The sequence below is a fragment of the Moschus berezovskii genome, chromosome 8, assembly GCF_049115385.1.
Source record: "Moschus berezovskii isolate FMDL1 chromosome 8, NW_MosBer_1.0, whole genome shotgun sequence".
Taxonomy (NCBI): domain Eukaryota; kingdom Metazoa; phylum Chordata; class Mammalia; order Artiodactyla; family Moschidae; genus Moschus; species Moschus berezovskii.
This window is the reverse complement of record NC_142467.1, coordinates 86,625,545-86,652,195: the sequence shown is the minus strand read 5'-3', so window position 1 is coordinate 86,652,195 and position 26,651 is coordinate 86,625,545. Positions and strand designations below refer to the sequence as shown.

At 39.7% G+C, this 26,651-nt stretch overlaps 1 protein-coding gene across 4 annotated transcripts in view; it reads right to left on the bottom strand.

Annotated features, from left to right (window-relative positions):
* Positions 1-26,651, bottom strand: part of PRRC1 (proline rich coiled-coil 1) — a 75,395-nt gene that overhangs the window by 2,258 nt on the left and 46,486 nt on the right. Inside the window, exon 9 of one of the 4 annotated variants that reach the window (XM_055428784.2) lies at positions 1,459-1,744. The exons of 1 other annotated variant lie outside the window; for it this stretch is intronic. In XM_055428784.2, the coding sequence (XP_055284759.1) occupies positions 1,718-1,744 (27 nt within the window). In that variant the 3' untranslated portion in view covers positions 1,459-1,717. Of the gene's footprint in view, positions 1-1,458; positions 1,745-22,341; positions 25,999-26,651 lie in introns of those variants that run through there. 2 more of the 4 variants (XM_055428782.2, XM_055428781.2) reach the window with 2 other exon arrangements.

Genomic DNA, 26,651 nt, shown 5'->3' with positions numbered 1-26,651 from the left:
GGAAGCAATGCTTCTTGCTGAAGGACCCACTTTAACCGAGCCCCAACTGCAGGTCAGCCTTTTAAAAGAGCCCCGTGTGTATAAGTTAAATCTTATTAGCCATCATGCCCTTTTCCTGGAAAGGAAATCACATCTACTAACGTATATCTGGAAATCAAAACCTACTTGCCTATGTCGTACTCGTGAATATGCCAAAACAAAACCTAGGCTGGCCTGGTTTGGAGGAAGGCTGAGCACACAAAGAGATCTATTCACGCCTTTCGACTTCAAGAGAATAATACAGTCCAGCTAAGGTCAACAAAATGATCATAGCCAGATTTCAAAGGTTAGATTTTAAAGGTACAGTTCACAACTGCTGCTAAGAAAAAGCAATTTTTTTTTTCTTTTCTTCTGTAAGAGAAACACTCAAGAGACAAGACACAAGCATAGGAGGAACCGTCTGATGGCTGGTGGTCATGTCTCTTTAAGAAGTGCCGTTGGTGTTATATAGTGAACTGGCTGTAAAGTCAGATTTTTAAAGAGCACCCTATACTATGGTATTTACACACAGGATGCAGTGTAGGAAACTGCCTGAAATGTCCACAAATATCATCACTATTTAAAGACACAAATTTCTTCCAAGTCTTAGCAGGTAGAATCTTCAGGGAAGTTTTTCTTCCTTTCTTTCTTGAACTTCCTTCCTTCCTTCTTTCTTTCCTCTCTTTCCCTATTTTTTTCCTCCTTCCTACCTGCTTTCGTTTTTATCTTCCCTTTTTGATGAAAAAAAAAAACAAACAGGAAGGAGAAAGATAGTAATATTTATTGAGCACTTCTTTGATACAAGAGTTTCCATGTATACTCAACAAACATAAGGATGCAATCCCTTGGCTTAAACTGAAAAAACCTGTCTTGCTTCCTGTGAGTTCACTTTAGGGACTTTTTTTTTTTAGTAAAAGCAATTTATTAAGTGCACCATTTTAAGATGTCAGAATCTCATCAACGGCTTATGTCTAATCTTTGAAATTGCTGCTCTCCTCTGTGATTTGCAGAGCGTACCTTTTCTGTTTTTGATGCAAAGACACACACACACACACAAATATACACAGATATGCACAAACACGTGTTCCTTCACTTTATTCCGTAATGTGTATACAAAGTTTTCTTGGCTGTGGGTTCTCTCTCCCTTGTAGAACTTAATCAGCCTCTGGAAAGAACGTGTGGCGTAAGCAGCCTTGACAAAAGAAGCCTGTCTGTCCTTCTGAATAATATTCTCTGACTTTGCCCAGCCTTCCCTTCCTCTGCCCGTACCTTGCCTCACCCTCTGTCAGCTTCCCCTGGCTCGGCGCCTACAAACCCACATGCTCCATCTTACACTGGGCGGAGCCAAGCGTGGGAGGAAGGATCTCTGATCCTCTGTAATTTTCCAGAGAAATACCTATTATTCCTTCAGATTAGACATCTATGGAATGAGACAGTTACTCACATGGAAACAGGTTGTGTTTATTTAAAGGATTATGTGGAATTATGAGAGATGAATAGACAGTGTCCCTTGTAGGCACCCACGGCCACCTTGCCTCCCGTGTCTGCACTCGGCCGTGCCACTGCGCACCTTCCTGGGCTGCCTCCCTGCAGAGGTCTGAGACCGCTTCTCGGACTCTCTTCGGCAAAGGGCAGAGAGTGGTCTAGGGGTTTCCTTCACTCTTCTCCAGACGTGTTTCCATTCCGTGAATTCTTTCCTTTATTGCCACTTCATCAGACTTTCTCCCTAGAAGGAATGAGATTAACCTTCAAATATGCTTTGGGTCAAATAAATGTTAAAACGAAGAACTTTTCCCGTTTCTCACAGTGGCATCTAAGCTGTACCTGGAGAAGTTCAGGTTCTCCTGGGTTGCATCAGAGCCTCGGGTTTGACAGTGTGGTCCCTGGACCTTCTAATGATAACAACCCACACCTGCTGAGCTCTTTGCTTCCTGAATTACCGCAAAAAGTAGCAGGAAGAGACTATTTATTCCTCATCTTATGACACAGACACAGCGAGGCTGAGCAGAGTGCCAGCTGTGACTGATTGAAAATCCCAATCTTTCCCCAGGCACCTTTTCGCTTGTGTCAAGGGGGCTCTGGAGGACGGGTCCACACCTTTGATGAGACCACCGATGCGTCTGCCATGCACTCCAGGAGCCTTGTTTTCCGGTGGAGATGATGGTAGCAATAATCACCCTGCTTATGCAGAACATGCTCTCTGTGCTCTTCTGTGTATTAGATCATTTCACAGGGAGGAGGCTGAGGTTCAAGGTCATGTGGTTGAAGCACAGGGGCTTTGTGCAAACGAAAAGAACTTTCTTGTCCTCAATTAAGAATGTTTCTTCCGTTTTCCCAGATCTCATGTGGTAGGTAAGTTTAGGAGCCTCTGAGAAAGTAAAGCATGTTCAGTGTCCTAAGTATGTTGGCCATGGAACACTTGGAATGGCCAAAAGCATAGGGCCAGATGCCTGGGAGATGCTGGTCTTGGTGACCTGATTTTAATTATATTTCCGGGACATGCATATAGATTCACTGATCAGGATTTTCTTTCTTTTTTTTTTTTTAATTCTAGAACCAAGCAGTATTTCTGCACACATGGTGTAGCTGAGGACACCTGAAGGGTGATGACAGGGCTGAGAGTCAGGAGGAGGTGAAGGTGGAGATGCACACAGGTAAGTGATTTAAGCTCTTGCCACCTTGGGTTTCTCATCTACAAAATGGTTGTGATACCTTTGTTGAAGTTTCGTAAGGATCAGAGCAGAGAATGCCATTGGTACGGGGTATGTATGTGGTCAATGGTGGTGGTTATTTATTCTCCTGTGACATCTTATAATGAGCACTGTCATCCTGGGTAAGTTTTTAAAATAAGTGTAAGCCCCATTTCTTCTTCTATAAGGCCGAAATAAATGTCATTAAGGCTGAACTGGTATAAAGCCTAGCCCGGAACCAAGTACTCAGTGGCTTCTCAGTATATGACTGAACTTGACCTCCAGCCAGCCCTGCCTTCACAGGGCTGAACCCCCACAACCCACTTGCCTCAGTCCTGGAGAATATGTAGATTCCCCAAGGTCATGGAAGCCTCTCAGTTCTTAACCTTTTTTCTGCATTCTACTTGGTCTAATTTCTTTATCCTGGGTTCATTAAGCTCATCCATCAAGCCTCACAGTCTGGTGAGGATCTGGTGGTTTAATTTCCATTTTTAGAGCGCACAGCACAAAGCACGCTGTGATTGAAGATCCTGCCTGACAGCACTCAGAAAACGCATGGCAACTGCTGTCACGGGGCCCCTAATGCACTTGCTCCCACAGCCTGAGTTTCGTGACCTCTCACCAGGTGCCAATTATAGCTGACCTGGTACTGGGTCTGCCTGGGGTAGGCAGAGTCCCTGTAATTCTACTCAGTACAGAGTACCTGTCAGCACTCCACAGTATCAAATAGCTCCGTGGTGAATACTCACTTTCCTTTTTTTTTTCTTGTTTGAAGCACAAGATTATGGATTAGGAAACACATAGCAGATAAGGGAGGATCAGCCCAGTTTTGCTTGTACAAACATCAGCAAGGTCTTGGCACAGGGGGTCGGGCTCCTGAGCAAAGCAGTAGAAACTGGACAATTGGCACCTTCTTTGTGGTTCTGTTCCTGTGTAATTCCATGCAAGGTTACAGCGTCTGAGCAGTTTGTCTTAATTTTCAACGGAACATAACAAGTCAGTCTTATGGAAAAACTATATGCTTCAGGGTATAATTTTATCTTGCAGTTATGCTGGGGTGGCCATTCCGCCCATACCAACCATTTTCACTTTTTTGCAGAATTGAAAATTCAACCATGTGCAAAGTTCATATCAGGTTTTATACACAAACCAACACATGCTAAGAGCCAGAAAAGTGGCAGCAAAGATGATGCAGTCATGTAATTTTGCAAAAAACATCTTCTTGTCTCCAACTCACTAGATCGATGAATTAAAAGAGAATTCTGAAAACATTACAGAATCAAAGTTAGCATGTTTGTTTTACTCAGTAGCAGAAACGGAGTTAATGAGGAAGTAGTGGGGAAGTTACCTTATTGCAATCCATATCGGTGAGATTTTGCTATATTTGAAGTTTATGGGTGGTCATGTCTAGACATTTTACGTTCAACTGGTGCCCTCTAGTGACGGGGGAGCAGCCTCTGGCTGTGTGTTGTCTCATTTGAAAGTCAAAGAATTCCATTCTTGGTAAGGTATCCTTAGCCAGATTTACAGGGAAGAGAGAAAGAAGCTGGAAAGTAAGGTGCTTGGGAGACAAGTCCCAGCAGCTATCTGTGGCTCACAAAATAGGGGTCTTACATGCCTGGAGATAACACGTTTCTTCCACAGGTGAGGACATTCTTTAGTCAGGTATCTCTGAGAAATTCCTTAATATGGGACCTGAGTTTTTCCAGACTGCCTCAGATGATTTTGGTACACTCCAAAAATTAAAAAATTTGTCTTGGCTCTGAAACTGTGGAATAATGAGGGCAGGACACAAATATTCCACAGTCCGTAGCCAGAACAGAACATGGACCTCTCGTGAGTTGAAATCCTTTAGCGCCAGCGAGGACCATAGATGCATCCTACATATGTATCCACTGTCAGAAGCCCTTCTTGCCGTCACAACAGAGTCTTGGCCTGGAAAACTGTCTGCAGGGATGGTACTGACATAATCTGGAGGCAGACAACACTTTTTCTGAGCTGGCATTATCACCCAGCTGTGAGACATCTTGCTTTCATCTGTCCTGGACACCTCTGCCTTCATCCCAGTCTTGATCTGTTCCCATTGAAACTGTTTTTATATCTTCCGAGTTGATTTCTCTCTCCCTTGCTAATTAATACATATTTTACACTGCTACTAGCTATTTCTGTAAAAATATACATATGTATATACATATATGTATGTATTACACACATATATATTTATTATCTGGTGATCTTATGGGAAAATACAATAACACAAAAGGACCACAACCCACTTCTCCAGCCCCTTCTTCCGTTCCCCTGCCGCAGAACATGCTGTCCTTCACTCTACACACCACCTGCTCATTTTCTTGCTTCGCCCTCTACGTAGAACATTCTACTCCCTGGCCATTAGTCCTGACCTGTAAGTATCATCTCCCCTAGGAAGCCTCCCCCACGTCTGCTTTGACAGAAGTGCTGCTCCTGGAGTCTCGGTATCACTTGTTTATGCCTTTGTGTCTACTTTGACCTCCCCCGGAACAAAACTCGAGGCTTATTCTTTTATTTCATTTTTTAAAATATCTTATTTTCTTTTATACTATACAGTACTCTACACAAAAATTTGCTAAAACTAGAGTGATAACCTAAAGGCATGTTTATATTTTTATTGAGATGTAACTGATATATAGCACTAGTTTCTAATACATAACATAATGACTGGGTATTTGTATATATTGCAAAGTAATCAAAATAAGTCTAGTTAAATCTCTGTAAACAATTTTCCCCTATACAAGCACATAGTTATGTAATGTATGTATTGGGTTGGCCAAGAGTTTTGTTCAGGTTTTTCCTTAACACCTTACAGAAAAACCCAAACAAATTTTTTTGCCAACCCAGTATGTTACATATACATAAGTACACAATTAAGAAATACAGCAATTTGCTGTGCATTATATTCTCAAGGCTTATTTTATAGCAGGAAGTTTGTACAATTTGCTAACCTTGACCTTTTTCATCTAGTTCCCCACCTACCAATCTGTTTTCTCTATGAATTCTTCTTTCCTTTTTTTAAGATTCCACATATAAGTGAAATTATATGGTATTTGTCTTTCTCTGACTTATCATTTAGCATAATCAGGAGTATTTACTTCTTCAGTTCAGTTCAGTCGCTCAATCGTGTCCGACTCTCCGCGACCCCATGAATCACAGCACGCCAGGCCTCCCTGTCTATCACCAACTCCCGGAGTTCACTCAAACTCATGTCCACAGAGTCGGTGATGCCATCCAGCCATCTCATTCTCTGTCGTCCCCTTCTCCTCCCGCCCCAACCTTTCCCAGCATCAGAGTCTTTTCCAGTGAGGCAACTCATCGCATGAGGTGGCCAAAGTATTGCAGTTTCAGCTTTAGCATCAGTCCTTCCAATGAACACCCAGGATTTGATCTCCTTTAGAATGGACTGGTTGGATCTCCTTGCACTACAAGGGACTCTCAAGAGTCTTCTCCAACACCACAGTTCAAAAGCATCAATTCTTTGGTGATCAGCTTTCTTCACAGTCCAACTCTCACATCCATACATGACCACGGGAAAAACCATAGTCTTGACTAGACGGACCTTTGTTGGCAAAGTAATGTCTCTGCTTTTTAATGTACTATCAAGGTTGGTCATAACTTTCCTTCCAAGGAGAAAGCGTCTTTTAATTTCATGGCTGCAATCAGCATCTGCAGTGATTTTGGAGCCCAAAACAATAAAGTCTGACTCTGTTTCCACTGTTTTTCCATCTATTTCCCCTGAAGTGATGGGATCAGATGCCATGATCTTTGTTTTCTGAATGTTGAGCTTCAAGCCAACCTTTTCACTCTCCTCTTTCACTTTCATCAAGAGGCTTTTGAGTTCCTCTTCACTTTCTGCCATAAGGGTAGTGTCATCTGCATATCTGAGGTTATTGATATTTTTCCCATTCTTATGCCCCCATAACTGCCTGGCATACAGCAGCATACACACGAGACAGATCCAACTTTATACAACTTTGAAAGTCAGCTTCATTTTATCTATATCTCACCAGTTACAATGGAAAGAACATGAAATTCAGCCCTGACAGGACAGGGTTCAGGTCTTCCTGCCACTTCTTACTAGCTGTGTGGCCTCAGGCAAGTAATGAACCTCACTTACAGGATGGAGATAATAGTGCCTTCCACACAAAATGAATGCTAAATTAGGTAATGCACGTGCGCATAGGAGACCTGGAAATAGGCACTCATTGAACGAAACAATCTTGTCTATCTGTTACGTAATATATATGTGTTAATGATTAAGTGGATTTGTTCTTCCTGCAACAATAGCGGAAACTCTTGACAATCTACTTAATTGTCTCTCTGATTTTATACTGAACACTTCTATTCTTTCCACCGTGAGTCCATGCACATTTTCACTCGAACTTGAATCTGGCATAGACTGTCTTTTTTTTTTTTTAATGGAAGCTTGTTCAAGGGGCAGTTATTACTTCATGGAAATATTTATCTACCATTCCTTAGTTTCACACTAAGAAGCAGGGAAAGGTATATTTTTACTACTAGGCAGTTTAATCATTTTTTTCTCTCTCTCACCTCCTATATATCCAGTAGGGCCAAGTCAGCTGAAAAAACAAAATCATATAAGCAAAGCTCTACTTCATCATCTTGTCTCAGAAACTCCTGCTGGCAACACACATTTCATATACCCGAAGTGGGGTGTTCTGAAAGAGACAGACAGACTCCAGCTCCCTAATTTACTGCCCTCTTTTTCATAGCATCAGATTCCTAAAACCTTGCCTGGGTGGCTGGCTATCTCACTGTCAGGAGGCTGAAGCAAGGCATTGGGTGGTGCAGGAAAGAGAGACATTAATGCCAGGTACTAAGGCCAGGCCCCTGCTGACAAGAACACTTGACGACACCCTTTTAAAGCATTAGACAGAGGCAAAGAAACAGGGGAAAAACACCCGGCCTGCCAAAAAGCCATTACGCAAACCTCAAAGTGTGGTCCTGAGTTTTGCTTTATAAGTGTTCTTTCCATGACAAGCCCTGCTATTTGGTGCTTCAGCTTCAAAAGTATTTCAGATTTTTATGTTACAGAAGAGATTTCAGAATCTAATTAGGTATGTTTGTTAGAGAGACTTGATTTTTTTCTCCCTGTTGTTTCCATGTTAAATAAAGGAGTGAAAATAAAAAGTTGGAGGAAGAGTTTTAGGCTAATACATTAGGTCCTAATTTTTCACAAAGTGTTGGGATTTATCCTGGATATGGCAACTCTGCAAAGGCGGGAAAGAAAGAATCTCATCTTGACACTATTTCGCGAGAAAGAAAGAATCTCAACGCTATTTGAATGAAACAGCCCAATAAAAGGATAGGTGATCTAAATGAGAGAGAACTGAATGTAACTCTGATCTCAATATCTATAATATACATGTAGCATCCCATGCTGCTCTAGCAAAAACCAGCTCTTGAGATCAGTTGGTACAAACCCACACTTTGGGGCCCCATCACACACCAGTCACAGAACTCTCCCCATTTAAAACTTCTCAGAATTGACATGTAGATTTGTACAGTCAGTTAGAGTCCAACAGGTCACAACTGGGAGCCCAGAGACTGGATCTCAATCCTTTGTCATAAATTCTTTGGTCAGGGTTTTAAGAACTGGACAAATTTGTATAAAAGTCCTGACATCTGGATACTTTTGTGGGGAAAAAAAATCAAATCTTGCCCCACCAAGGCCCATAGTCCCCCAGGGCAATGATTATCTGAAGCTGAGAACACCTGTCCCTGGTGGGTAGGTTATGTGTTTGCCAGGGCAGCCCCTTCATGTTTCCCACCTCCGTTGCCTCCCTGAGCCCTACTGGCATTTGACTTTGCCTGAGACAGTTTTTTAAGTGCTTTTCAATATACTGGTGATTCATTTCTCACAGTTCTTCGGGCTCGTTCAAGGGGCCAGCAGGGTATGCTGTCTTCTGAAGCCTCTCTCCTCGGCTTGGAAATGACTTTCTTCATGCTGAGTCTTCACATGGTCTTTCTTCCACTGACCTGTATCCTAGTCCCTTCTTTTAAGGTCACCAGTCATACTGGCTTAGGATCCACCCTATAGGTCCAGTTTTACTTTAGTTACCTTTAAAGATCTTATTTCCAAGTTCCTCCGCGTCTAAAATACCAGGTTTAGGAATTAAACTTAAGAATTTTGGAAGGGCACAATTAATTCAGCCCATAAAATTTCTAAAGATAATAAAGCAAATAACAAGTTTAGTCTATTCTGCTACAATCCACATTTCAGTAGTAATTAGCTTAAACAAAATGGTAACTGGGTAGATATTGTCTGTGTAAACTAGAAGTCCTATTGGTTTGTCCAACTTACCTGTAGCTACCAAATGCAAAATCACAAATACAGATGAGAACAGGAATCTCTGGAGTATACCACACTGGTTTCCAGTTCAGCAAGTGTTTTTCTCTTCAGCTTGAATGAGCCCCCTTGCTCTGCCTTGGAAGAGCTCATTGTATTATTCTCCCTGTCCATTCTGAGTTTTGTTCTTTATCCGGAACTCAGCCTCCTCAACTCTTCATTAGTCCTCTCCCTGTCCATAAAGCTATCTCCACCATTTTTTAAATTAGGATAAAATTGACATATATATAATATATAATTGACACTATAATAAACATTACATTGTTTCAAGTGTACAACGTAATGACGTAGAACTTGTGTATACTGTGAAATGATTACCACAATAAGTCCAGTTAATATCCATCACCACACAGTTAAATTTTTTCCTAGAGAACAAAAAAATCTGTTCTCTGAGTAATTTTAACATATACAACATATAACATATACATATAGTGTTAAGAGTGCAGTCACATGACTAAGAACATAGTCGTCAAGCTACATATTACTTACATAATAAAGGTGCCCGTTACTTGCATATTTAATAACTGTTAAGTTTTAATTTTTGAACATTACCCATTATCATCTGCTTACCACCTCCCAACACGAAACCACTAATAGGTTCTCTACAAGTTTGATTTTCTTAGCATTTTTTAAAAATCAGATTCCATATGTAAATGAAGATCACAATAGATTTGTCTTTCTCTGTATTTGTCTTGCACTTAGCATAATACCCTCAAGGTCCATTCACATTGTTGTAAGTGAAAATATTTCATTTTTATGACTAGATATGGAAGGACTGATGCTAAAGCTGAAACTCCAATACTTTGGCCACCTCATGCAACGAGTTGACTCGCTGGAAAAGACTCTGATGCTGGGAAGGATTGGGGGCGGGAGGAGAAGGGGACGACAGAGAATGAGATGGCTGGATGGCATCACCGACTCGATGAACATGAGTTTGAGTGAACTCTGGGAGCTGGTGATGGACGGGGAGGCCTGGCGTGCTGTGATTCATGGGGTCGCAAAGAGTCGGACACGACTGAGCGACTGAACTGAATACTCCATTATGTATATATACCACTTCTTCTTAATCAGTGGACCATTAGGTTACCTCCATGTCTTGGCAATTGTAAATAATTAGGCAAAGAATATGAGGGTGCAGATAAACTTTTTAAGTTAGTGTTTTTGTTTCCTTTGGATAAATGCCCAGAAGTAGAACTGAGGGATCCATGAAAGAGTTCAATTTTAAATTTTGGGGGAAATCTCCATACTGTTTGCCACAATGGCTACAGAAATTTGCATTCCTATCAACAGGAGACACGTGTTCCCTTCTCTCCATGTCCTTGCCAACCCTTGATAATTATTTTCCAGTTGTATTGAGATATAATTAATATACAACACTGTATACATTTCAGGTATAAACCATCACAATGGCTTGACTTATCTGTATTGTGAAATGAACACCACGTTTAGTTAGCACCCCTCATATCACTAAGAAAACAATGAAAAGAGGAAGCCAGAAAGAAAAAAAAAAAAGCTTCGTTTCTTTTTTTTTTTTTACTGTAACTCTTCAGGATATACTTTCTTAACTTTTATGTGTAGCATACATCAGTGTTAGTTATAGTCACCCTCTTGTACATTTTATCCCTGGTACATGTATCTTATAAGTAGACGTTTGTCCCTTTTGACACTTGATTGAATTCCTCCTTTCCCCGGTGCACTGTCTTTGGTAACCACAAATCTGAGCTCTACTTCTGTGAGGAGTTTGGTGGTTACTATTGTGGTGGTGGTTTTGTGGTTCCATATATGTGACATCATATAGTATTTGTCTTTTTCTGACTTTTATTATTTAGCTTAATGCCTTCAAGGCCCATCCATGTTGTTTTAAATGGCAAGATTTTCCTTCTTTTTAAGTGGAATAATATTCCATTGCATATATGCATCACATCTTCTTTATCCATTCATCCAGCAGTGGATGCTTAGATACTTCCATGTTTTGGCTATTATAAATAATACTGCTATGAACATGGTAGTTCTGCTATAAATTTTCTTCATTTCTTTTTCAGATAGTCATCATTAATTTGTGGATGCATTACTGATTTTTGTATGTAAATTTTTTGTCGTGCAACTCTACTCATGTAGATGATTAGATCAAGATTATTTTTTGGATTTTCCATATATAAAATAATGTCATATGCAAATAGAGACAATTGTCCTTCTTTTTCAATCCTGAGGACTTTTATTTCTTCCTGTAGCCTTTATTATTTGGTAGCACTTCCAATACTATGCTAAATACAAATGCTGAGGGAGCATCATTTTCTTGTTCCTGATTTTAAAGGAAAGCTTTCAGTCTTTCACCACTGAGTATCATGTTACATGTGGACTTGTTATGACCTTTATGTTGAGGTCTGTTCCTTCTATATTTAATTTGTTCAGAGTCTTTACACTGAACAGATGTTGAATTTCATCAGTTTTTTAGATGTTCATATGCTCCTCCACCCCTTCCAGTCTATCAATGTCATATATCACGTTGATTTTTGTGTATGCTGAACCATCCTTGCATCCCAGGGATAAATCACAGTGGATCAAAGTGAATGATCCTTTTAATGTGCTGCCAAATTCAGTTTGCTGGTATTTAAGTAAGCATCTTTGCATCTATATTCATCAGGGATATTAGCCTGTACATTTCTGATAGCATCCTTTTCTTGCTTTGGTGTCAGGGTAATAGAGTCTCACAACATGAGTTTGGTAGTATTCCTTCTAAGAATTTTTGAAAGAATTTGAGAATTGGGATTGAGTCTTCTTTAAATGTTAGGTAACATTTGCTCCTTGGAAGGAAAGTTATGACCAACCTTGATAGTATATTAAAAAGCAGAGACATTACTTTGCCAACCAAGGTCCGTCTAGTCAAGGCAATGGTTTTTCCCGTGGTCATGTATGGTTGTGAGAGTTGGACTGTGAAGAAGGCTGATCGCCGAAGAATCGATGCTTTTGAACTGTGGTGTTGGAGAAGATTCTTGGGAGTCCCTTATACTGCAAGGAGATCCAACCAGTCCATTCTAAAGGAGATCAATCCTGGATGTTCACTGAAGGGACTGATGCTAAAGCTGAAACTGCAATACTTTGGCCACCTCATGCGACGAGTTGACTCACTGGAAAAGACTCTGATGCTGGGAAAGGTTGGGGGCGGGAGGAGAAGGGGACGACCGAGAATGAGATGGCTGGAAGGCATCACCGACTCTGTGGACATGAGTTTGAGTGTACTCCGGGAGTTGGTGATGGACAGGGAGGCCTGGCGTGCTGTGATTCATGGGGTCGCGGAAAGTCGGACACGACTGAGCGACTGAACTGAACTGAACTGAACATTCACCCATGAAGACATATGGTCCTGGGCTTTTCTTCACTGGGAGGTTTTCAGGTGCTTAATTCAGCCTCCTTACAGGTCTTTACCAATGTTCTGTTCTTTCTGATTCCATCGTGGTATGTTGTATGTTTCTATGAACTTCTTGTCTTTAATAAGACTGCCAGCTTGTTGGCATATAGTGGCTGTTACAATCCTTTGTATTTTTGTGGTATCATTTATGATGTCTCATTTCTCACTTATAATTTCATCGATTTGGATCCTCTTTTTTTCCTTGTTTAGTCTAGCTAATGGCTTGTTGTTTCTCTTTTCAATGATCCAACTCTTAGATTTATCTTTTCTATTGTTTTCTTGTTCTCTTATTCTCTGTTTCACTTATTTCTGCCCTAATCTTTTCTGATTTCCTACCTTGTACCAATTTTGGATTCAGTTTGTACCACTTTTTATAGTTCCTTAATGAATTAAGTTAGGTTAGTTTTTGCTTTTTTATAACTTTTGTGCTTAAAGTAGGCATATATTGCCATGGAGTTCTCAATTAGAACTGCTTTTGCTTTATCTCAGTTTTGGTATGTTGTGTTTCTATTTCCATTTGTCTCTAGAAATTTCTTTATATCTCCTTTAATTTCTTCTTTGATCCATTGGTTGCTCAGAAGAGTCTTCTTTTCCATGCATTTATGAATTTTCCCATTTTTCTCCAGCTGTTGATCTCTAGTTTCATGCCATGGTGGTCAGAGAGGATACTTCACCCTTCTTGAGTTTGCTAAGGTTTGTTTTGTGGCCTTACATGATGTAGCCTAAAAATGGTTCATGAGCACTTGAGAAGAATATGTAAACTGATGCTGTCAGACAGAATGTTCTATACATGTCTCTTAGATTTCTTTGGTCTCTAGTGTTGTTCAAATCCTCTCTTTGCTTATGGATTCTCTGTCTGGATGACCTAAATATTGTTGAGAATGGAGTATTAATGTTCCACTTATGATTATTTTTAATTGGCGTATAGTTACTTTATAATGTGTGTTAGTTTGTGCTGCACAGCAAAGTGATTCAGTGATGCATATGTATGCATTCTTTTTATATATTTTTCCATTATGGTTTATCCCAGGATATTGAATGTAGGTCCCTGTTCCATACAGTAGGACCTTGTTGTTTATCCATTCTATGTACAGTAGTTTGCATCTGCTAACCTCAAATTCCCATTCCATCTTTCCTCCCCCTACTTGGTTCATCACAAGTCTGTTCTCTATGTCTGTGAGTTTGTTTCTGTCTTGTAGATAGGCTCATCTGTGGCATCATTTAGAATCCACATATAAGTGATGTCATATGGTATTTGTCTCTCTTTGACTTACTTCACTTAGTATGATCAGCAGTAAGTCCATTCTTGTTGCTGCAAATGTTATTATTTCATTCTTTTATATTGCTGTATAGTATTCCATTGTATATATGTACCACAGTTTCTTAATTTTTTTTTTTTTGGCTGTGCTGAGTCTTCATTGCTGCATGAGCTTTTCTCTAGCTCTGGTGAGCAGCAGGTAGTTGAGATGTGCAGGCTTCTCATTTTGGTGGCTAGTCTTGTTGTGGAGCAAGGGCTCTAGGGCACATGGACTTCAGTAGTTGTGATATGTGGGCTCAGCAGTTGCAATTCCCAGGCTCTAGGGCACAGGTTCAGTACTTATGGTACATGTGCCTAGTTGTTCCAAGGCATGTGGGATTTTCCCAGAACAGGGATTGAACCTGTGTCTGCTGCAATGGCAGATGGATTCTTTACCACTGAGCCACCAGGGAAACCCAGTACTACTTCTTTATCCGTTCATCTGTCAGATCAAATGGACATGCAGGTTGTTTCCATGTCTTAGGTACTCTGAGCCAGGCTGCAATGAACACGAGGGTGCAGATAGCTTTTCAAGTTATTGTTGTGATTTACTTTGGATAAATGACCAGAAGTAGAACTGAGGGATCCATGCAGTAGTCCTATTTTTAACTTTGGGGGGACCCTCCATAGTGTTTAACAGCAATTTGCATTCCCATCAGTGCACACTTGTTTTTTCCAGTTTTACTGAGGTATAATCGGCACACACCACTGTATACATTTAAGATATAAACCATTTACAATGGTTTGACTTATTGTGAAATGAACACTGCAGTAACTTTACTAAGCATCCCTCATCTCACCAAGGAAACATTAAAAAGAGGAAGCCAAAAAGAAAAAAAAAGAAACTTTTTTAAAAAGATAGCTCTTTAGGATGTACTTTCTTTATAACTTTTATATATATCATACTGCAGTATTAAGTATAATCACTCTCTTATACAGTATTCCTAGTACATATTTATAACTAGAAGTTTGTCCTTTTGATCATGTCCCTTCCCCCAACCCCGTCTTTGGTAATCACAAATCTGATCTCTTTTTCTATGAGGAGTTTGTGGTTGCTATTATTGTGGTGGTTGTGGTTTTGTGGTTCCACATGCAGGTGACATCGTTTAGTATTTGTCTTTCTGTGGCCTATATTATTTAGCCTGATGCCCTCAAAGTCCACCCATGTTGTTGTAAATGGCAAGATTTTCCTTCTTGTTAAATGGAATAATATTCCATTTCATATATGCATCACATCTTCTATATTCATTCATCCCTCAGGGATACTTAGGTAGTTCCATGTTTTGGCTATTATAAATAATGTTGCAAGGAATATGAGGGTACAGATAACTTTTTGAGTCAGTGTTTTCTTTCTTTCTTTTTTCATTTGGATAAATACCCAGAGTGGAACTGGTAGATCATAAAGTAATTCTATGGGAAACTCCATACTGCTCTCTGGTGGTCATGTGTATGTCTTATTTGGAAACATGTCTACTTAGGTCTATTGCCTGTTTTGTTTATGGTTTCTTTTGCTGTAAAGAAACTTGTAAGTTTGACTAGGTCCCATTTTTTTGTTTTTTTTTCTGCTCACTTGGGAGACTGACCTAAGAACTGTTACAGTTGTTACAATGTCAATTGTTACAATTGACATAAATTGTTACAATCTATGTCAGAGAGTATTTTACCTATTTTTTTCCCTAGAGATTTATGGTTTCATCTTATATCTGAATCTAAACGATTTTATGAGGAACGCTGGGCTGGAAGAAGCACAAGCTGGAATCAAGATTGCTGGTAGAAATATCAATAACCTCAGATATGCAGATGACACCACCCTTATGGCAGAAATTAAGGAGGAACTAAAAAGCCTCTTGATGAAAGTGAAAGAGGAGAGTGAAAAGGTTGGCTTGAAGCTCAACATTCAGAAAACAAAGATCATGGCATCTGGTCCCATCACTTCATGGGAAATAGATGGAAAAACAGTGGAAACAGTGTCAGACTATTTTTTGGGGCTCCAAAATCACTGCAGATGCTGATTGCAGCCATGAAATTAAAAGACGCTTACTCCTTGGAAGGCAAGTTATGACCAACCTAGATAGTATATTAAAAAGCAGAGACATTACTTTGCCAACCAAGGTCCGTCTAGTCAAGGCTATGGTTTTTCCCGTGGTCATGTATGGATGTGAGAGTTGGACTGTGAAGAAAGCTGATCGCCGAAGAATTGATGCTTTTGAACTGTGGTGCTGGAGAAGACTCTTGAGAGTCCCTTGGACTGCAAGGAGATCCAACCAGTCCATTCTGGAGGAGATCAATCCTGGGTGTTCATTGGAAGGACTGCTGCTAAGGCTGAAACTGCAATACTTTGGCCACCTCATGCGACGAGTTGACTCACTGGAAAAGACTCTGATGCTGGGAAAGGTTGGGGGAGGGAGGAGAAGGGGACGACGGAGAATGAGATGGCTGGATGGCATCACCGACTCTGTGGACATGAGTTTGATTGAACTCCGGGAGTTGGTGATGGACAGGGAGGCCTGGCGTGCTGTGATTCATGGGGTCGCAGAGTCGGACACGACTGAGCGACTGAACTGAACTGAAACAACTTTGATTTAATCTTTGTGTATGGTCTTAAAATGTGTTCTGTCTTCATTGATTTTCATGGGGCTCTCCAGTACCATTTGTTGAAGAGATTGTCTTTTTCACACTGTGTATTCTTGCTTCATTGGTCAAAGATAGATTCTAGGTGTTTGGGTTTATTTCAGGGCTCTCTATTCTGTTCCATTAATCCATATGCCTGTTTTTGTACCAACACCATGCTAGTTTGACTTTGCAGTATTGTCTGAAATCTAGGAGCCTTTTGCTTCTGCTTTAACTTTTTCCTTCTGTATTGATTTGGCATTTCTGGGTCTTTCATGGTTCTATATAAATTGGGGGGGGGCTATTTGTTCTAGTTCTATGAATAAGTGCCATGGGTAATTTAATTGAAATCACATTAAATCTGTACATTGCTTTGGGGACTAGGGCTATTTTGTAAGAACACTAATTCTTCCAATCCATGAGAATACAATGTATTTCCATTATTATTATATTGCTATTTATTTCTTCTTTTAACTCTGTTGGCAGTCTCTGTGTCTTTAAAAAAAAATCTCTTATAGGCAGCAAATCACTGGATCTTATTTTTTCATGCACTCGTTTAATGCCTTTTGATCAGAGAATTTAATCCATGTATGTTTGAAGTCATTGTTGATAGGTAAGGACTTACTGTTGTCATTTCCTTAATTTTTTATGGCTGTTGTGTAGAATCATTCCTGGTTTCTTACCCTGCTGACTTTGTTTTGGTTTCTTTTGGTATCCAAGTGCTTGATCTCTTTATCATGTTGTTTTGTGTAATTACTGTAGGTTTCTCCCTTTTGGTTACACTGAGAATTACATAAAATATTTTAAAATTATAACACTTTATTTGAAACTGATAATTTCAATAGTATTCCTAAACTTGACACCTTCTCCTTGCCTCCACACTTTAGATTACTGATGTTATCAATAACACCATTATTAGTGTTATGCTATTATTAATAAAATATTTGGTTATTAATAACATTAATATTTTGTATAAATAATAACATTATTACAGTAATCATTATTTGAATTATGGTTATTTTCACTATTTTTAAAACTTTTATTCTAGAGTTTAAGTGCATTAAGCACCACCTTTTCCATATTACAAAATCTAACTTTGACAATATACTTACCATTACCAGTTAGTTTTATACTACCTCATGTTTTTTTAACATGTTGATTGGTCTCTATACTCCCATTCAGAGAACTCCCTTTAGCATTTCTTATAAGCAGGTCTAGAGTTGATGAACTCCCTCCACTTATGTTTATTTGGGAAAGTCTTTATCTTCTTCATTTTGAAGAACAGTTTTATCAGATAAAGATTCTAGGTTGAGTGGGTTTTTTATTTCAGCATTTTGAATATACCATCCCATTCTGTCTTGACCTGAAATTTTTCTGTTGAGAAATCTTATGGGAATCCCCTTGTATGTAACGGCTCTCTCTTTCTCTCTCTTACTGTTCTCAAAATATCCTTCAACTTCCGACAATTTAATGATAATGTGCAACAGTCGAGCCCTATTCAAGTTCAACCTCTTTGGGGTCCTTTGTGGCTCACAGATTTGGATGTCCATTTCTCTCGTCAGGTTTGGGAAGTTTTCAACCGTTGCAACTTTAAATGTAATTCCTGTCCTTTTGCTTTTCCTTCTGAAATTGTCATAATGCAGATATTGTTTCTTTTGATGGCATCCCATAATTCCTGAAGGTTTTTTCATTCCGTTTCCTCCCTCTGACTCAATAATTTCAGTGTCCTGTCTTCTAGATCATTGATTATTCTTCACAGTCTAGTCTGCGTTTGAGCTTCTGAATTTAAATCTTCAGTTTAGCTATTGTGCTTTTCTGTCCTAAGATTTCTGGATTATTTTTTTTTTTTTTTTAGTGATTTCCATTTTTTGAACTTCTCATTTGTTCATGCTTTGTTTTCCTAACTTGGTTCAGTTACTGTTTCTACAGTTCACTGAACTTCTTTGAGGGTTATTCATAAGTATTTGTCTGACTGTTCATAATGTCCATTTCTTTATGGTTAACTTTCAGATATGTATGTTCCCTTTGGTGGTGGCACGTTTACCTCCACGTATGTGATGCTTGATTCCTTATATTGGAATCTGTGCATTTGAGGAAGTTGTCTTCTTTTCCAAAATCTACAGGTCCACATTGGCAGAGAAAGTTAATCATTGGTCAGCTAAGTTTGAGTGTCTGGACATGTCTGCTGGTAATATCCTTGGACAGGTGGTGCTTGCTATCAAGGTATATTTTTGGGTGAGGTCACTGCCAAGCTCTGAGGTTCAGAATGAGGGTGCCACTGGCTGAAAACAGTTGGATAAAACTGCTGGCTTGATTCTCTGCCCAAGTGAGGCTATAGGATGGGCTCTGCAGCTATTTGGATTCTTTGGTCAGGCTTACTAGGCAGTCAGGGTTGGATATACACTCAGCAAAGGTGGAGCAATGAGTTAGCTTCCCTGCTATGGCAGGACAGCAGGACAGATCCCAGGGCCTGTACAGCTTGTTTTCTGGAGACCCAATCAAGAAAGACTAAATGAATTCCCTGGTCAGGTGGGGCCAGTGGCTTTGCTTGCAGATGGGGAAAACCATGGGCTGTGTTCTCTGTATCAAGTTCCACAGTAAACATGGCTGTTGGATGGACTACACAGCTTCCTGTGTGTTCTAGTTAGGTTCTCTTTGAGTAGACTGATGGCTGTATCCAGGAATTGGTGGTGCTTCAAACTTGTTTCCCTGTCAGGACACAGTGGAAGACCAAACCTCAAGGCCAGGAAGGCTCTTAGTTTGTGGTCATGACTCAGGTCATCCTGTGCCCCAAGTTCTCTAGCTGAACAGAACCACTTGGCTTGCTCTACACTCTAAGCTCTGCCTGCCAATCCTCTGCTCAAGTATTGCTGGGCTGTGCAGCTTCTAGGCATTCATGCCAGCCTTTCTGATCAGGCAGGCCTTGTCTGCTGGCCTGTGGCTAAACCCTTTTGTCTGGACTGGGGCAGAGCAGGTTCCACGACTATTTAGGCTTTTCATGTGAGGAGCTGAATCAGATAGACCTGCACCTGCCAAGCTCCCTAGTCAGATTGCTCCACTGACCTGGCTCTGTAGATAAGCAAAGCTGCTCTTGGCACTTGAGTACTATAGATATGAACTCGGTCTCCCAAGATCTGAGATCTGGTTATTGCTTCTCCCTTCTCCATCACAATCAGATTCCCAGTGGTCATGCCCTTAAGATTCTCCTGCACCCTCCAGTGGAGACCAGGGTAGCAGCTTCCGCAAAACAACCCACGATACTGGGTGTCACTCCTAGGCTTTTTTCCTAACCATCGGCTCACAGCATGGTGCTGTTCCAGCCTAGGAGAGCAGTGCAGTTGGTGTGGAGCCATTCCTTTTTACCATCTAATGTGGTGTTTTGGTCTCTGTGGCACTGGGAAGTGCTCAAGCCTCATCTCCACGACTTGGGATTCTCTTAATGGTAGCTTGTCCATGAGTAATTCTTAGCTGGTCTTCTTGTGAGAGGAGGCAAAGTCAAGAACAACCTGCACTGCCATCGTGGTGACATGGCTCTCTGAAATATCTCAGTATATGCAGAATGAGTCAGGATTAGTACTACAGCAGTGATTCTCAAAAAGATATTTCTAAAGCAGCCATAAGTCTTGTTATAATGTTTAATAATATATGTGGTCATTATCTTGCTTGAAAACTAGTTTAACAATAATGACATTTCTGGCATTTATCCTAAAAGTGATACTCAAAGGTAAACCTAGTTTATGGTTTCCTAATTTGGGGAGTTAGAATAATCAGCTATCAGAAATGTATTTTCATACCAGCAGCAAAGCCCAAAATAGCCCTCTCAAACTAAAGGCATTGTTTTCCTTAAACATAATATTGTAAAATTAAAAGTACATTAGGGCAAAGTCCTCCGGAGAAGGCAATGGCACCCCACTCCAGTACTGTTGCCTGGAAAATCCCATGGACGGAGGAGCCTGGAAGGCTGCAGTCCATGGGGTCACTGAGGGTCGGACATGACTGAGTGACTTCACTTTCACTTTTCACTTTCACACATTGGAGAAGGAAATGGCAACCCACTCCAGTGATCTTGCCTGGAGAATTCCAGGGATGGGGGAGCCTGGTGGGCTGCCGTCTATGGGGTCGCACAGAGTCGGACACAACTGAAGCGACTTAGCAGCAGCAGCAGGGCAAAGTCCTCATGCCACTATTTGAATTCAGTTAGATTCAACAAATAATTGTAAGTGATTTACCCATTAATTTCCTGAAGCAAATATTCAGGCTGTCTTGGAAGAAAATGGTTTAGCAAGTCACACATTCCATTTGACTTCTATCTCAGTAACTTGTTTGTTGTGATGATATTGGAAAAGCTGCTTAGTATGATTCAGTTATGTCATCTATAAAAGTTAAGTGTCTACTCCATTGTCTAACTGGAGGTACTTATCTCATAAATGTTAGCTCCTCTTTCCTTTCTGACTGCTTTAAATCCTTAAAATGAGTTCACTTAATGGATGTTCCAAAGATTTCCTTCATCCTTCAGTTCAGTCGCTCAGTCGTGTCCGACTCTTTGCGACCCCATGAATCACAGCACGCCAGGCCTCCCTGTCCATCACCAACTCCCGGAGTTCACTCAAACTCATGTCCATTGAGTCGGTGATGCCATCCAGCCATCTCATTCTCTGTCGTCCCCTTCTCCTCCCACCAATCCCTCCCAGCATCAGAGTCTTTTCCAGTGAGTCAACTCGTCGCATGAGGTGACCAAAGTATTGGAGTTTCAGCTTTAGCATCAGTGCTTCCAAAGAACACCCAGGATTGATCTCCTTTAGAATGGACTGGTTGGATCTCCTTGCAGTCCAAAGGACTCTCAAGAGTCTTCTCCAACACCACAGTTCAAAAGCATCAATTCTTCAGCGATCAGCTTTCTTCACAGTCCAACTCTCACATCCATACATAACCTTAAATTATTAAATTTCCTTAATAATGACTTTGCCAATTTTGTTTCTATTCATTTTTTCCCCTCTTCCAGTTCATTCTGAAACAAAGTATGAATTTAACAGGGCTTTTCCTGGGCTCTAAACTGCTTTTTTCTTGTCTATTGAAAGCAATACTTTGTTGTTATTCAGTCCCTAAGTGTGTTGGAACGCTGCCACCCCATGGACTGCAGCACACCAGGTTGCACTGGAGTTTGAAGGTGAAAATCGCTCAGTTGTGTCTGACTCTTTGCAACCCCATGGACTATACAGTCCATAGACTTCTCCAGGCCACAATACTGGAGTGTGTAGCCATTCCCTTCTCCAGGGGATCTTCCCACCCCAGGGATTGAACCCAAGTCTCCCATATTGCAGGTGGATTCTTTACCAGCTGAGCCACCAGGGAAGCCCAAGAATACTGGAGTGGGTAGCTGTTCCCTTCTCCAGGGGATCTTCCTGACCCAGGAATTGAACTGGGGTCTCCTGCACTGCTGGCAGATTCTTTACCAGCTGAACTACCAGGAAAGCCCTGGAGTTTGCCTTTTGGCAAATAAACAAAGCCTTCAAATCAATATCCTATCTTCTTTTGGCATGTATCTCCTCCCCACCAAAACAAAAGAAAAATCTCTTATCTTGGAATCAGCAGGCTCAGAATAGAAAACAGAGTAAGAAATAAAATTTTTTTTTTTTTAAAAGAGGATACTCCCGGAGGTCACGGGTAAATTAAACTCATGACCAGAGAGGGTTCCTCATGAAAACAGCCTTAACTTCTTGCCTTCTACCTCCAATGTATCCTTTTCTCCCAAATATCCTGATTTCTTTAATCTTGAAGTTAGAAACTCTGGCACACAATTGTCCCTTGAACAACATGGGTTTGCACTGTGCAGGTCCATTTATACAGTTTTTTCTATAAATATGCAGAACAGTACTACACAATCAGTGGTTGGTTATCTCTGATGTGCAGTTATGGCTATGGAGAGATAACTATAAAGTTGTATGTGGACTTGATGTGGACTTGTATGTTTAGGGGTCAGCTCCCCAAAGCCTTTGTTGTTCAAGGGTCAACTGTATTTGAATGTTACCATTCCACTTGAAAGATGGACAAAGTTGCTATTCCATAATTCTTGGCAGCCAGTAGCAAGTTGAGACAAAAAGGAATCGGTCCTTCTAATATAATATGAATATGATTAACATCTGAAAAATCACTTGGGATATAAGTTGAGGTATTATTTATTTATGACATATTTACATACATACAAAATTGGCTTTATCCAGTACATCATCCTGCATCAGTTCAGTTCAGTTCAGTCGCTCAGTTGTGTCTGACTCTGCGACCCCATGGACTACAGCATGCCAGGCTTCCCTGTCCATTACCAACTCCCAGAGCTTATTCTCCATATTCTGGGAGTAAAAATCCAAGTTTCTTAATTTATGTATAACCCAACATCTTTTAGAACATAGAATGTTACCAGTTTGGCTGCACAGAACACAAATTCCTGTTTAAAAATTTTTCTAGCCAAGGAACAAATTAAATTTCAACAGCATCTTAAACTAATTTAGCTGGCCCTGAGTGTATCAGTAATTTTCATGATTTTGAATTAATGTATACAATACACTTTCATTTGTTATCTACTTATATTTACTATCATACGACCACTTTGTCTATATCCATTCATCTCAATTTTCTACCTCATTAATCTTTGAGAGAAAGCACAAAGAAAGGGGAAGTAATCATAAGAGACTCAGAGGAGAAAACTACTGATACTGGCTCAATCTTTTCTACCCAGAATCTTGGGCCCAGCTCTAGGTTACCCGATAAACTTAGTAACAAGATGCTATTAATATGAGTAATCTGAGTACCTTCTGTCAATTGAGGTTGATGTAAAATTACTCTTCTTGCATTTTTTTCCTATTCTCTTTCACACTTCTTAACTAAAAAGTATACAAACTTCTCAAATTCAGTAAGTAGTTCTGGAAGCACTTCAAAAGAAAAAAACACACACACACACATATGACCAAAACAGTAATGGCAAAGAACTGTTAAAGATAAGTAGTCCCCAGATGCTTGAGGGTAAAATAAAAGAAATAGTCTCAGCTAAACGCACCCTAAACAGTGCTAGTGGGGTAGTTATATGGAAGCAAGCAGGAATAGAACAGGATGGCTGGATGACTGGTGAAGGGAGCTGTGGCCTTAGGCTGATGAGCAGCACATCTCATGCCACAACCAACAGTAAAAGACTGCCTGGCCCAGGATGCTGTGGTGTGTGAGAGATTACTTTTCTTGTACCTTGTACGACAAGGAAATCCAAGCATGAAAAAATAAACAAGAAGCTGGGAAAGTTGACTGTGTGGAATCAGTCATGAGCATCAGCCTTTCAAAGCTGGGCCAAAAAAGGAGAAAGAGGCCAGAATGAGATCATGTATTTATCTTTTCCATCTGCCCTTCCCTAGTCCTTACCCACTCACAAAGAGCAGAAGATGCAAATTACCATCTACCAGAAAATCAGCTAAACCCAAACCATAGGATAACTCTCATTGCTATCTGATGACCTGAAGACTGTCCTCTAATGGGATGTCAATGTTAGTTATTTTATGATAACAATCCCCAAAAACATCAACTAAGATATCTGAGATTTGGTAAAATAAAGAAAATTAGGATTATTTTTAGGATCTGTAAAATTTCCATATAATAGAAGGGAAAAAAGCAGAAATATGAAGTATGGGCATATGTTCCTTCATGCCTAACAGTGATGTGTCATTAGTCTGACACCATGATAAAGGGCAGCTTTTTAAAATAAAAGAAACAAATGTTAGAGGAAGGCTTCCCTTAATAATGGAAGATGGAGAAAACACAGATGAAGTGTTCCACAAATACCAGTAAAAAGGGAAAATAAGTATTCTGTTCCTATTATGCTATAGCAACTGGCTACATCTGTCCTCTCTCTCTCATTATTTTTAATGACACAGCTATCTGAATTGCACTCAACAATCATTATACAGGGCATGGAAATTAACACATAACATAGGTGGAAAATTAATATGTAATCTTATCACCCTCAGGTTAAAAAAAAATAGAAGTCAAGTAAGTACTTCAAATGATATTAAAACAAAGCAAACATGACACATAATGACAGTACAGGACAACAGCTTCAACACCTTAAGAGATTTTATAAGATTGTGCTAATTTTTTTTACCTCTAAAGAATTATAAAGAGTAAATAAAAATTAAATTACATTTATATAAGAAACGATCTTCAAAAGTTATTTAAACTTTCATATATAGAGTTCAAAAGTATATGACAAAGTATTTGATTTTTTATTCGTATAAATTCAAAACTGGTAAAATATATTATTTGGGGGAAAAAGAAGCTTTCGTTAAATACAAACATAATGCACTAAATAAACCAGGTTCACTATAAAACAGTTTCTTTGAAAACTTGCATAAAAAGTAAAGGCAGAATGGCACAAAGTTAGAAAAGCAGTGTTTAAGGCAAACTAAATAAGAAGTATCCTTAAAATAAGTCATTTAATCTCATGAACAATAATTTCCTCTCAAAAATTTCTCTATTACAGCTGGAGAAATAAGTTAAAACAGAAATGATGGCTGCTGTCAAGAGTTTACTTGAAAGTGCTGAATAGTATTATGCAAAAAATACCCAATGCTTCTAATTTAAATAGACTAGAATCATTTGCCACTTAGTTGTCACAGAGCAATGAAAAAATAAAATGTATCATCCCAATGTTTATCATATAGTATGAATGTGAAATGCTGAAACTTACTAAAAAAAAAAAAAATTTTTTCAGACCATATATGTAGACCATATATGTGTATAATGATAACCAAAAAGAAAATGATAATTCTTCTATTGTGGCCCATGTTAAAAATATGCATAGAAAAGTGCACCATCTCCCTACAAGTAGGTGTCTTACAGTCTGTTGGTGAGCCTGCAGCTTAGCATCAGACCCGATTACATGCACACACGAAAAGCTTCAAAGACTGGCAGGGAAGATATTAATCATGAATTAAAAGAAACAATGCCTTTAAACAATATTCAGTAAACATGTTCTTTAGTCAACTATTTCTTTAAAAACAAAATAATCATCAAGTATACATCATTAAGTTAAATACCTTAGCACATGAATTTGCACCTTATAAATCTGGTTTATCAAACTGTCCTATAAAAATATTTATACATTTTTTGAGAATTATGGTACGTGAAATTATATAATCATAAAAAGGACCTGTTTCTTTTCATCTACTGGAATGATACCACACCTTTCTAGAAAAGAAAAACTGCAGCCTACAGGAAATGATCAGAACAGTTGGACTGACTAAAGTTGTCCAGTTTAAGGGTCTGTCTCTTCTCTACCAGTAGCTCCAAGTGAGCAAGTGTCAGCAGCCCGGGGCCAGGCTTCTCACACAGTCCGGGGGGGCAGGCGCTGTTTATACATGCCCGCTATTGCTTTGGCTGCACTGTAGATCATCTGCCGACGAGACATGCCAGTGAAAGCCATATGCCAATCAGTCCGGCTGACATTGAGTAAACTCTTCTCCAGGACTTCACCCACTGTCACCAAAAGGCCAGACCACCTCAGATTGTAGTCCTGGGGAGTCAGACTTTGAGCCTCAGGAAAAAAGAAATTGAGATTTTTTTAATACATTAAAAAAAAAAATCACTGGAACTAGCTATAAGTGACATTTCAAAGTCCCTCAAGTTACTTTTAGTAGAGATTATGACAAACCATGAGAAACACAGCTATGCTGCCAAATGTATGAAATTATAAGGCGACAAAAAAAAATTGCATGCATGTACTTGATTTAAAATGTCCACACTAACACACTAAACTTGTTGTTGAAATACAATCTAAGTCTTTTTAAAATTTTTTAAAGATCTTTATTTGGGGCCGTGCTGGGTCTTCACTGCAGTGGCTTCTCCTGTTGCGGAGCACGGGCTCTAGGGTGTGCGGGCTTCAGTAGCTATGGCACATTTGCAGTGCCCGGGCACTAGAGCACAGGCTCAATAGCTGTAGTGCCTGTTGGCCATTTGTACGTCCTCTTTGGAAAAATGTCTATTGAGGTTTTCTGTCCCTTTTTGATTGGGTTGTTTTTTTGATACTGAGCTTCAAGAGCTGTTTTGTTTATTTTGGAGATTAATCCCTTGTCAGTCAGTTTGTCATTTGTAAATATTTTCTCCTGTTCTGAGGATTGTTTTTTCATCCTATTTATGATTTCCTTTGCAGTGCAAAAGCTTTTAAGTTTCATTAGGTCCCATTTGTTT